General features: G+C 55.3%; 1 protein-coding gene and 1 long non-coding RNA gene across 2 annotated transcripts; one reads left to right on the top strand and one right to left on the bottom strand.

Moving 5' to 3' along the window:
• Window positions 1-1,253: 1,253 nt before the first annotated feature.
• Window positions 1,254-6,625, bottom strand: RPS7 (ribosomal protein S7). The gene is made up of 7 exons (XM_047743772.1): window positions 6,563-6,625; window positions 6,252-6,337; window positions 5,991-6,062; window positions 5,547-5,690; window positions 4,957-5,021; window positions 1,948-2,098; window positions 1,254-1,362 (listed from the first exon to the last, which is right to left on the bottom strand). The coding sequence occupies exons 2-7, from the start codon at window positions 6,324-6,326 to the stop codon at window positions 1,285-1,287; spliced, it is 585 nt and encodes a 194-aa protein (XP_047599728.1). The 5' UTR covers window positions 6,327-6,337; window positions 6,563-6,625; the 3' UTR covers window positions 1,254-1,284.
• Window positions 6,626-6,758: 133 nt separating this feature from the next.
• On the top strand, window positions 6,759-11,923 carry LOC125108250 (uncharacterized). The gene is made up of 3 exons (XR_007129854.1): window positions 6,759-8,267; window positions 11,143-11,332; window positions 11,431-11,923. It is a non-coding gene; the product is annotated as an uncharacterized LOC125108250 (long non-coding RNA).
• Window positions 11,924-13,092: the final 1,169 nt, after the last annotated feature.

The following is a 13,092-nucleotide window of genomic DNA, read 5'->3' as shown; positions in this document are numbered from 1 at the left end:
TTGTACAGCTAATCAATCACTGAACGCTACATCAAAAATGAGTAACGTACCACATGCAAGCAAACTGAACATAAAAAGTACTTTTAAAAAATGTGGTTCCTCGGGGTGCCTGGGTGGCTCAGTGGGTTAAGCCTCTGCCTTTGGCTTGCATCATGAGCTCAGGGTCCTGGGATCGAGTCCCGCACCGGGCTCTCTGCTCAGCGGGGAGCCTGCTTCCTCCCCTCTCTCTGCCTACTTGTGATCTCTGTCAAATAAATAAAATCTTTAAAAAAAGAAAATGTGGTTCTTCACTTGATACTGAATTTTAGTAATTATCACCGCTAAAAGATTCCTAAGTAATAAACCGTCTAGAACTTGCTTCTAGAATCTCCAGCAAAGTGCGGGCATGGGAGCAGATTCAACAAGACCGAGGAAACAGCACGGGCTCGAGCGGGGTGAGGGGCACAGCGCATCAGACGTCCGTCAGACTCGCACACGTGGAGTCTTCTCAGAGGAGCCTTTAGGAAAGACGCAAACGCGAGCGCAGCACCAGCTAGGCTTCCGTTCAGCAGCCGCGCAGCTACACGGAGACCCCAACGTCTCACCCCGCCTACGCCTCACTGTCTTGTGCAGCCACCAGACCCGCGGTGAATGTGTGAACTCAGGGAATCCGAAAGGAGAAGAAGCTGCCGTCAGGAAGCCACGGTCCCAACACCACCCGGCACCCTGCAGGTCTGTCACAGCAACGTGAGCACTCACCGCCACTGAACCGGACACTTAAAAAAGAATAAAAGGGCAAATTCTGTAGGTGTTTTACCACAATAAAAAATTCAGTGAGAACACCACTTTATCCCATTTTGCTGTCACACCGTTTCCAAGGAACCGTTCCTGGCCTGATTTCAGGTGCTTCTGAAACCCGGACTTCTAGGCAGGCCGGCTTCCCAGGAGACCCAGCATTCGATTCTCGTAGAGCGCGGCACGGGGACTAGGGGGCAGGCTACGTTATCGCATCGTTCACGCCTCTGGTACTGTGTGATCCTTCGGTTGAACTTGTCCAAGTGCCAATACTCAGCCACCTGGGCCAATGTCACAGGACTGTACCCATTACAACACCCCTGGATACAAGTGTATCCCTCCCATGCATCTGACTGCCTGGTACATCCCACAGGCACCCTCTCTGTTCAAGATCTCCCAGCTTCACAGGGAGCTGCTGGCTATGTAGACGGCTATACGACGACATCTCTGAACTTTTGAAAATCACACCTCAAACCGAATACTGTCAAAGTTTTATTTAATCATTTTTGTTCACAACTGAAACTCGGGGAACTCAAAGTTAACATCCTTGCCTGTGAGCTTCTTATAGACGCCAGAAAAAGTTTCAACCTACAAGGAAAGAAGAAATTCATCACAAAACTTTTAAACACACATTCCGCTTGAAGCCTAATGGTTTTGTGAGGCTGTGCCCTGTGTGGCTTCTCCCCTCAGCAACCAGGGACTGACGAGACAAGGAATATACAAGCCTGGGGACGGGCTCACCCCCAGCGCTACGGACAGGGCTCTAGTCACATCCCGGAGCCGCAGCATGGCGCTCCTCCGGGCCACGCAGACAAGAGTCCGTGAGGGGCCCAGGGGCTGTCCACATTAGCAACACTTCACCAGGAAGGACGCGAGGGGACAGTCCTCTCAGATTCTAACACTACCAAGATCCCACCCCCAAAGAATGTAACATCTTACTAAAAGGAATCACTTTACTTCTAACTTTCCTCTCAATTTAAAAGGCAGAGAACTCCGATTGTCACAACAACCCCCACTATAAAACCCGGCCTACAACCTGCAGGGAAGCGGGCAGAGGTCCGGATGGGAGAGGGCGGGCTGAGGTCACTCTTACTGGACCTGGCGGCGCGTGGAGTCGGGTCGTGCTGCCTCCCCCTCCCGCGCACGGCCTCCGGCAACGCCGCCGCCCCTTACCTTGTGCTCCACGTTGTTCTGCTGCGCTTTATCCAAATGGACCTTGATGAGCCGGCTGCCGTCCAGTTTCACACGGATTCTCTTGCCCACAATCTCGCTCGGGAACACCAAGTCCTCCAGGATCGCGTCATGCACAGCTGTCAGAGTGCGGCTAAAGAACATGGCGACAGAATAAGACGCTGAGGAAGACCTGCCCTCCGCGGAGCCCCTCCAAAGTCAAAACGTCAACAGCAAACCCGAGGTTTCTGAAACCAAATTAACGCCAGTTTTCAAAGAGGCCACGTACATTTAACGCATCAGACGAGAGCCGCTGCCACGCTAGGCAGGGTAACAAACCCCCTACTGATTTGTTCTGAAAGCGCAGGGTATGTTAACCACGACACCGTACAGACGACACACCAAGTCCCAGGCGACCGTCTCCAGGGAACGGAGGCTCACGAGGGATTCCCCTGTCAGGTGCTCTTCGGGTTTCTCTCCACTCACGATTTCTCAACTTAACTGCTGCAGAAGCTTCTTTATGACGCGCTCATCTCCAAAACCACCCCCTCCAAGGCTGCCAAGTTCATTTAAAAACCTGATCAGGGGGCGCCTGGGTGGCTCAGTGGGTTAAGCCTCTGCCTTCGGCTCAGGTCATGATCTCAGGGTCCTGGGATCGAGCCCTGCATCGGGCTCTCTGCTCAGCGGGGAGCCTGCTTCCTCCTCTCTCTCTCTCTGCCTGCCTCTCTGCCTGCTTGTGATCTCTGTCTGTCAAATGAATAGATAAAAAATCTTAAAAAAAAAAAAAAACAACAACCTATGATCACAGCATGTTACTAGGAAAAGACCCTTTAAGAGCTCTCCATGGCCTCCAAAACACCTCCAAGGCTCCTCCTTGTTCCCTAGGACAAGGGACGCACTGCTCCGTCACCCGCTCTGCGATGGCGGCCCCACCTGGAACTCCATCTTCACCCCATCACATAAACTGCCGCTGTGACCTCCTCCTCTCCTGGTGGCACTTCAAGTTCAAAACCCATCTGGCTGCACGGCAACAGCAAGATTCGACCAATTCCAAGCTTTGGGGGTATCTGCCGTGTCCACCAAGATGCCAAGAATGACAGCGTGAAGAGGTGGTTCCTCCCAGTGCTTCCGGACCTGCCCTGCAGTAAGCACTCATCCACAACGGGTCACGCTCAGCAGATGGTCGCGGCGTTCGCCTCTCAGATCCGGCAGCTCCTACACACTCTCTGGAGGCTCTCAAACACCTGCGAAGGTCTTACAGCTGCACAAGCTCAAGGGAAATCCACTTCCCAAAGCCTCCATCACCTTCCGGAAGGCAAACGACACAGATGGCCCGACTGACCGCTGCTACCCGTGGATCGCCAGGAAGGCACACAAACACGGAAGTTTGTCAACCGTCTCCTTTAAAACAAACCCACGCGCCATCAAAGCCAGCCTGAGCCTCTCCTCTCAGATTCCCACATCAGCTCTAACGAGGGGAAGTCAAGGCCACACAAGTACTCATCACCAGCCGCAGAGCTGAAGGCCTCAGACGGAAAGAAGCGGGAACGCTGCGGAGACTGGAAGCCAAAACCAGTCAATGTCAGGACCTGTCCCCGCAGGAGACGTGAAGGACTGAAGACGGAGCAGAGGTCTGCAGGCAGTGAGAAGCGGCGGAACCGCCGCGCCTGCCGCCCAGAGCTTCGACAGAAGGCCCCCGAAGCGCAGAGTAGGCCACCAGGAACCCAGGCAAGCCGTCCCCCGAGCGCATGTGGAAAACACAAGTTTGGGAAGAGAGGCTGTGGATGGGCCACTCCGCTGGAGGCAAAGCAAGGGTTTTCATACTCGAAGCAGGAACTCGGCCTCTAACAGACTAGATGTTCTTAACTGTCTCCTCACAAACTATCCAGGATACCCAAAGATCCCTCAGTTCTTACGCTACGCCAACTGCCCATAAAGCAGGTTCGAGGACTGCACCGGACGACTCAAGTTCCAGAACCCCGGCTCCCGTCCTTCCAGTCTCCCCACCACCCTTCTCAGGAGACATCTGCCCGCAGGAGCCCCACCACGACCTCCCCGTGGTTCGCAAGCAAGACGGGGTGTTAGAAATCCCCGCGCTACCGGCAGTCGCTGAGTCGGCACTTCTCCGGGCCCTGCGTCCCTTTGCCTCATCCTCTCAGGAGAAGCAATACCAAGTGCAGACTCGCGGAGACGGCTGCCCGTGCAGCGGCCCGGACGCTAGTCCACTTCCTCCCAGGCTGGCCCACAGGGCAGGCCCCGCAGGGATCAGTGACCCGTGTGGGGAACCACGCTTCCACGCAACACCGCAAGGCCCAGCTCAGGAAGCCAAGGACCGCAGCACCTGAGTTCACGCCAAATAGCCTGTCGTAGGTCGAGCTTAAAGGACACGGCGTCTACGGCGTCTACGGTCGCGGGAGCCCTTTCAACCTGGAACGTCAGCAACAGGAAAATCCGCCTCACTTCTCGGCCTTAACTCAGGGCAGAACCAAGCAAAGAGCCCTCCCAGCGCAGCCGCACGACGCCCGGAGCGCTCAGGGCCTCGGCGCTGCATGAACCGCGCAGTGTCCGCAGCCTTGGCCCACAGAGAAGAACGAAGCGTCTCCGGTCGAGACCGCAGCTACCTCGTCTTTACTCCCTTGTAAGTACACGTGATTCTTGCCTCTGGAGTTTTCAAACATACGTAATTACAGAGAAAACCAGGTTAGTCAGTAAAAATCCCCACACAAAAGGTTTTCCTAAACTGGGGCTTTCCTTCCGGAAACCCAGTGCGCAGCTCCTACAGAAACGCCGCGCGCAAACCCAGAGTCGCTCACAGACGGCTACAGCGCCTGTTTTTCACAGCAGCCTCCACGCTCAGCATGGAGCCCCGCAGCTAGAGCGGCCGCACAGGGCCTGAGGGCGCGACGCGGGACGGAGACCTGCGCTGAGATCGAGTCGGACAGTCGGACGCTTACGCCACTGCGCCCCCCAGGCGCCCTGCGGTGCACCCTTGGGCGCGGATGAAATACTCACCTCCTGGGGCGCTTTTGCTTGTTTTTTGTCCGGCTTTTTCGAGTTGGCTTAGGCAGAATTCTCCTCTGCAAGGTAAAAATTACCACGGAAAAGAGGAAAACCTTAAGTGGGAGGAAAGCTCAGAACTGCCCAGCAGCTTTAAAAGGAAACACAGAAGCAGTCACAGGACACACCCCGGTCTGGGAAGGTCACCACCGCGAGCAAACAAGCTCCGGGAGCGCCGGTGAGGTGCTTCCCAGCTTCCCCACGTCCTGCGCGGTCCGACGCCCGCGCCCCTGCGCCCCGCCAGGCCCACCGCCCGCCGGCAGAGCGGGACCCCTCGAGCCCGTCGGCAGTCCGGCCCCCCCTCCCACAGACAGCGCGCGCGAGGCCGGGTCCGCGCTCACACGCTCAGCATCCGCGGGCGCCCCACGCGCACAGCCGCGGCCCGTCGCACGGGCGGGTCACGGGCGGGTCACGCGCGGGGCCGGCAGCAAACCGCGCTCCGACCCAGCACCCCCACTCCGGCTCCAGTGAGACACCAAACCGCACTTCCGTCCTCGCGCTCGGGCCACGGTCGCCCACCCCGGGGTCCGCCCGCCACGGGACACCTGGGCGATGAAGACGACGTGCTTCCCGCTGAACTTCTTCTCCAGCTCGCGGACCAGCCGCACCTGGATCTTCTGGAACGACTTCAGCTGAGGGACGGGGACGAAGATGATGATCGCCTTCCGGCCGCCGCCGACCTCGATCTCCTGCGGGAGGAGCGCAGCCGCCGTCACCTCCCGCGGACCCGCGGTCCTGCCGACCCCGCGCCCACGCCTCCGCCCCGACCCAGACGCGGGCGGCCGGACAGCAGCGGCCCCCCAGCGCCGCAGCCCGACCCGAGGCGCGTGCGGACGTGCGGGAGACACCGCGGAGCGCGGCGGACGCCCCCGCCCGCGCCCTCCTCTCACAGCCCCGCGCGACCCCGCGCCGCCCGCCGGGCGCGCACACGTGCTCCGGGCCGGGCCGCGGGCGTCCGCACGAGCAGCGCCTCCCGGCGGGCGCCTCACCTTGGCGGCCGTGATGTTGAGCTCCCGGAGCTGCGCCTTGAGGTCGGAGTTCATCTCCAGCTCCAGCAGCGCCTGCGGGGAGCAGCGGAGCCGCCTCAGCGCGCGCTCGGCCGGCGGGGGACCGGCGCACCCAGCTCCCCGCGGGTCGCGCGCGCCGGACTCCCGCTGCTGCGGGTCGGGGAGGGGGACACGCCGCCGGGGACACTCGAGCCGCGGTCGGGGAGGGGGACACGCCGCCCGGACGCCGGCCCTGCCCCTCACCTGGGAGATGCCGGACTCGAACTCGTCCGGCTTCTCGCCGTTGGGCTTCACGATCTTCGCGCTCGAACTGAACATGGCCTTCTCCTGCAAGCACACAGCGTCCCCGCTGAGGCCGCCGCCCGCAGCCGCCGGCCCCCGCCGGCCCCCAGCCCGGCCCGGCGCCACCCCGCAGAAGCCATCGGGGGACACAGGCCGGGTAATCGGCGGTATCCCCGCCGGGTGAGCAGGACCCGACCATGGAGACCGAACTCCGAAACGTGTTTTCCTCAGAGTGGGACGAAAAGTCCAACAGCGAGAAGGCCGCCCGCCTACCTTGGTGAGGGTGCCGGCCTAGGAAGAGGCCTAAGTCTCGCGACAGCTCCTCAAATCCCGACGGCGAAAGGGAAGAGGCGGGAACAGTGCGAGTAGAGAAACCGGAAAGACGAGTGAAAAGCGGTCGAAGCCTAGACAGTCCCAGGAAGAGGCTCCGGGGGACCGGTGCGTTGGAAACGCTCCTCCGTCCGCCGCGTTTCCTGTCGGCTGTGGTTGGCTGGCGTGGCTCGGCAGCGGCGCAAGTTCCGGACAGGCGTCGGGCGGCCGGGCGGGGCCGGTGTCTGGGCGGGGTCGGGGACCCGCGAAAAACAACTCCGTCCCGAAGACCACGTTTAAAAAACACTCAGTTAACTCGAGGACTCTTTTCCCCGCTGAAGCCATGGAAGGAGCCAGAGACTCGGAATCCATTTGTGCCCGTGGAGAACCCATTGGCCTGACGTCTGTTAGGGCGCCTCGGAGGCGAAGTGCTTTACGACTGGCCGTGCTTTTCAGGCCGTAAACCGTCGGCCGTCGGCGGGCAGGTGCGGGGCGTCCGCTGTCCCCCACGGCGCCGGCTCGGGGCGGGGGGAGGCGGGTCCCCGACGAGCGCAGGGGCCAGTGCCAGAGGGGGTCTGTGCAGATGGGCAGACGTCAGGCCGGCACGCGGGGAGCTTGGGGGAGGGCGCGGAGACCCCGCTGCCGTCAGAGCGCGCTGACCGGAAGTGTGCCCGCCTCTGCCGCGCTGCCGCGTCACGCTCCCGCGTGCGCACGGACTGTGCCCTCGAGAGGACCTGAACCGGGGTTCGCGAGCGGTGTGTCACGTCCGTGCTCTGCTAGCCCTGCGCGGGGCGCGCGGCGAGGCCGCATCCTTGCTCGCGGAGAGGTCAGGTCGGCCTGCGCAGTGACGAAGCGCGGGCGCGCACCGCAGTCGGCTGGGCGAGGGGCTGGAAACGCTGGGCCCGGGGCCGAGACCAGGAAGGAATTCTCGAGACAGCTTTGGTGCGAGAAGGGGAATTTGTTAAAGCACAGGGACAGGACCTAAGGGCGGAGAGCTGCCGCGGGGTCGTGAGCGGCCCGTTACAGACGTTCGGGTGGGGTGGAGTAGCCGCAGGCTCTCAGACGTTTGCAAGCAGGTTTCCGGGACCTGCAGGCGCAGCTCCTGATGAGAAGGGGTCATTTATTAGGGTCTGCTAAAACCCGAGTCATGAGACCCTTCCGATGTGCACCAGTGAGCCGTGTGCTTGGGGGTGATTGTCAGCATGTGGATTGGGGGGAATTCCAAAGGAATTCCTGTATGTTTAAACCTGACCCAGGATTCTGGGGGGTCAGGCCAACTTTGTCCTCAGCGAAGTGTCCAGGCAGCCAGGCTCCCAGAGGAAAGCCCTTCTCCCTGTTTGAAGGACTTGTCGGTGGGCTGCCAGTAGTAGGGAAGTTTAGTTTTTATTTTGCCTTTGTTTCCCACATCAAAGGGGACGAGGCGATTTCATGCTTTAAGAAGTCGGGGAAGGTTTTGCAAGAGAGGGAATCAACCTGAAGTGTGGAAGAGAAGGAGGAACTCTTTACCGGGGAGAAGACCCTTCCAGACGGGGAACTACTTGTGTCAGATTCTCTGCCTGTGGTCGCAGGATTTCATCCGCTTGAGGTTCAGTCTCCTCATCTCTCAGATTCAGCAGTCACTGTCCCCTACAGGCCAACCACTAGAAGATGCTGGAAACACTACACTAGGTGACAGGTCCTATTGATTCATCAGCTTTTCTTTTAAGGATTTTACTCACTTATTTGAAAGAGCCTGAGCAGGGCGAGAAGCAGAGGGAGAAGCAGGCTCCCCGCTGAGCAGGCAGCCTGGTGCGGATCCATCCCCCACCCCAGGTTCATGACCTGAGTAGAAAGCAGATGCTTAGCCCACGGAGCCACCCGGGTGCCCCACGTTCGTCATATTTGTAAAGTTAGATATGTTTCGGTAATGCCAGAAAGAAGAGAAAGCCGCTGTCTCCTTGCAAAGTGAAGCGCCAACCTGAAGCTTGTTATGGAAAGAAAAGTACAGCTGCTCCTCCCGTCTCAGCTGCGCGAGTCCTTGTGCGCATGCGTGCTGAACCGTGTCGTCTCGGTGTCCTTGCTACATGCCTGGCCTTCATCCCTGCCACACGGCAAAGTAGCGTGGGAGCTGAATTCCGTGGGTTCTTATGCTTTCCAATGCTTTGCCGAGTAGCAGTGGTCAGAGCGGACCTCCTCGCCTGTGCCCCATCGCAGGGAGAGCATTGTCCATCACGGGTGTGACGTTGGCATTAGGTTTCTCTGTGGATGTGCTTTATCAGGTTGGGGAAGATCCCCTCTATCCCTATTTTCCTGAGAGTTTATCTTGAGTGATATTATGTCAGCTGTTTCTTATGCATTAATCAATAGGATCACGTGGGTTTTTCTTAGCCTGTTAGGATTGTGGACATTAGCCCCCTTTTTTTTTTTTATTATTTTTTTTTAAGATTTTATTTATTTATTTGACAGAGAGATCACAAGCAGGCAGAGAGGCAGGCAGAGAGAGGAGGAAGCAGGCTCCCTGCTGAGCAGAGAGCCCGATGCGGGGCTCCATCCCAGGACTCTGAGATCATGACCTGAGCCGAAGGCAGCGGCTTAACCCACTGAGCCATCCAGGCGCCCCCATTAGCCCCTTTTAAATGAGCTTCTTCATCTCTGAACATCTTGCTTTTCTAGCACAAGGTAACCCAAGCTAGTTTTATACCATTCTCAGACATGGGATTAACCTCTTCTCCAAAAAGCCTTGGTTCCTTTTATTGGAAAAATGGTATTAGAGACCAGAATCTTGGCACAAGTGTACCTCATGGAGGTCCTCTTGAGGCCGCGTTGGACTTCATAACTGGTATGATGATCTTCAGTAAGTGTTCTTAAGTTCCTGTGACTGATTTACTAGCCTGCCTTGTGTATCTATAACCTTATAGTTCTTTCTAGGAGGAGAATTTAAAAAAAGTGTCACAGAACAGGAATTTTATATCTCTTACACAACCCTCTCTCCTTCTCCCTCTGTCCCTTCCCCCCAACACTTGCATGTGTATGTTCTCGCTCCCTCAAATCTCAAAAAAGTCATAAATCTTGGGGCATCTGGGTGGTTCAGTGGCTTAAGCCTCTGCCTTCAGCTCAGGTCATGATCCCAGGGTCCTGGGATCGAGCCCTGCATCGGGCTCTCTGCTCAGCAGGGAGCCTGCTTCTCTCCTCTCTCTCTGCCTGCCTCTCTGCCTCCTTGTGATCTCTCTTTGTCAAATAAATAAATAAGGTCATAAAAGAAAGTCATAAATGTGGAACTTCGATTTCTCAGAAGACTTTGGGTAAACGTACGTATTTAATGCTAATCCAGTTGAAACTTCTTAAAGCCAATCAGAGATGTTATAAAGTATGATCAGAGTATATAAAATCAAATTTTTAAATACCTGGGAAATATGTTATATATTATACCTTTAAATCCTATCCAGCATTTCAAGTGGAAATTTTTCCATAGGTTTACTTTATTTTCAGATTGTCTGAATCCTACTAGAATTGTTTCATAAAAGACACCAATATGTATAATTATAAACAATGTAATTGCAATTTGAGTCTCATGTTTTACATCACAATTACATAAATCTTCAGCTATTTAAAGAAAATGCTTACTTGAAATCAAACATGTCATGTCCTGAATTCCCCAACTATGTATTCATTTGTCACTAAAACACAAAATTAGTATTTTTTAAAAATCAATGTTTCTCCAATTTTAACATGCAAAGGAATCACCTGGTAATCATTGGAAGATACAGATTCTGATTCAGAAGTTCTGGCTGGGGCTCCATATTTTACACTTGTAACTTGCTCCCAGATTATGCCCGTGAGACTGATCCAGGGACCACAGTGAGTAACGGGGCCAGATGTCGTGAGGAATTGCAGTAGATGTAGTAACAGGGAACCAAGAAAGATCCCTTTCAGCATGAAGGAAATGAATTAGGGAATCTACAGTTTCGTCCTAGAGGAACCAAGAGACTGCCGGGGTGGTTCTGGTCCAGGACAGAATATCGCAGGGGTGGGGGTGCAGTTAAACACCAAAGATGTTTATCTTGTGCTCCCCTTTATGTATATTGGCTCTCCATTGCGTAAAGTCCCCATTTAAAGGGACCCTGTGGGGGGATGTGTAATGTCAGCACCTGAGGCAGAAGCCTAGAGGTCAGACAGGAGTGCACCCAGACTGCAAAGCCACTCCCTTCCACACAGCTGCTCCCTGTTACTGACAAAGTGACAGAAGGAGAGTTACCACGGAGTCCTTGCAAGTAAATCAAATTTATGGACCTGTCTGACTGATCAAGAATTAATGGATTGGGGCGCCTGGGTGGCTCAGTTGGTTGAGCGACTGCCTTAGGCTCAGGTCATGATCCCGGACTTCCAGGATCAAGTCCCACATCGGGCTCCCAGCTCCTTGGGGAGTCTGCTTCTCCCTCTGACCTTCTCCTCTCTCATGCTCTCTCTCACTCATTCTCCCTCAAATAAATAAAATTTTAAAAAAAAAGAATTAATGGATTGAATTTAGCAAAAGATTTCATTTCTCCCCACCACTTTCTGCCAGGGTTTTCATAATCATTACCCGGTGGCGGGTAGGGAGCATGGGAAGCAAGTGAAGTCGCAAGCCTGCGAAGAATGTGAAAACCCACACGTAGAATGAAGCAAGGTCACTGGCTTCCGGAAGGTCTCAGTCACTCTTCCCATGTAGCAGTATCCGATCTGTAGACATGAGTGTCCTTTCAGGTGGATGAGAGGTAATCGTTCTAATACTAATATTTAAGATACAGAGAAGTTCACTTGATTTTTATCATAAACTGATTATCTGTTCATCTTCAACATATTTCATCAAAAGCAACACCATTCTCATGAGCCTTCACGAAGCATGTACAGGATGAAAGAAGTAACGTGACATTGGGAACACACTAGTGTATCAGACCAGATAGAAGCAGCACGCAGTGTTCACAGCCCCCCCCACCCACACACGGCGTCATTATTTCCAGTTTTCAAATGAGAGAACAGACTGGAGGCAACTCACCGAACGTATACAGGTAGTAAACTGTAGAGCTGGAATTTGTCGTCCCTTGTGTGTGAGCTGCACAGGTCAGGGCTGGGGGAGAACGGGAGGGGTCTGGGGAACAGGATTCATGCACGCACTCCATTTCGACCCTCGGTCCTCCAGTGTGCTCATCCCATGCACTCCACAAGTCCCACAACCCTTCTGCGGGTGTAGCACACCAGTAACCATGCCCCCATTACCAAGGGCCTCCGGAGGTTGAGGAAGGTGACTGACAGCCCTGCGGACCTGCTGGTCCTCCGCTACCACACTTTGCTGGTATTGTTCTTGCTAACAGGTCATCTTTAGGGAGATACCAGGGTCCTTGTCTCCGGAACAGACTGCAGTCGAAATGCCCTCTGCCCAGTAACCATGATACTGGGGCCACATGGGGGCATTTCCTGCAACTGTTCAGACTGAGACTGGGAACGACCCACAACCAGTAGGAACCTGGGTGCCTGTGTTAGGGGCGAGTGGGGGGCAGGGGCGCCCCCCACATGTGTGATGCCGAGGGGCTTATGGTTCGCATCCTTCCCCAGTCAGCGGTATTTGCAGTTATCACCATGTCGTGGTCATCATTATCTTCCTAACTCCTAAAATCAATCATTAACATCTAAAAGAATAATTCTTTAAACCTTAGAAAGTTGTTGGTTTAGTTTTTGCTTTTTTTTTTTTTTAAAGATTTTATCAACAGACAGCGAGAGAGGGAACACAAACGGCGAGTGGGAGAGGGAGAAGCAGGCTTCCCGCCGAGCAGGGAGTCCGATGCGGGGCTCCATCCCAGGACCCTGGAATCATGACCTGAGCCGAAGGCAGATGTTTGACGACTGAGCCACCCAGACGCCCCTAAAAAGAGTAAATTTCAGTCTTCAAGGCATCGTTGAAATTCAGTAAAATATTTAATGTACAAACTAAAATCTGCTTTTCATTTTTATTTCTGTCATCTCTACACCCAACATGGGGCTGGAACTCGCAACCCTGAGATCAAGAGTCACACGCTCCTCCCACGGAGCCAGCCAGGTGCCCCTAAAATCCGTCGCAGCCATTTCACTAAGTTAGAACACAAGGGATCACAGGGAATGACGCAGTGAAGTAAGGCAAGTTCCGGTATGACTTCTCTGTCTTCACAGTCACCGAGCTGCCCCTGTTGGCTTCAGACGTATGGTCCAAATGCAGGAGGACTCGGCGCCTAGAGCTGCACCCAGCCTTGCCTGCCGCAAGACCAGAGCCCCTGAGCCGGTGCCCTTGTCGGGGAGTGCATGCCTGTGGGAGCCGACTGGGTCGCTGCGAGTTCTTGGGAGTATTGAGATGAGGAACTGACACTTGTGGCAAACCACACCTCATCCAGATTCTGGATGAGCCTGACTTCTAGGGGGTGACTGTCTTAACCCCAGGACCTCAGGGCGTGAGCTGTAAGATCCTGAATGCAGCAGGTGATCCTTGTGCCCCATGGGTGGCTCA

Source organism: Lutra lutra, chromosome 9, assembly GCF_902655055.1.
Source record: "Lutra lutra chromosome 9, mLutLut1.2, whole genome shotgun sequence".
NCBI lineage: Eukaryota > Metazoa > Chordata > Mammalia > Carnivora > Mustelidae > Lutra > Lutra lutra.
This window is presented reverse-complemented; position numbering and strand designations above follow the sequence as displayed.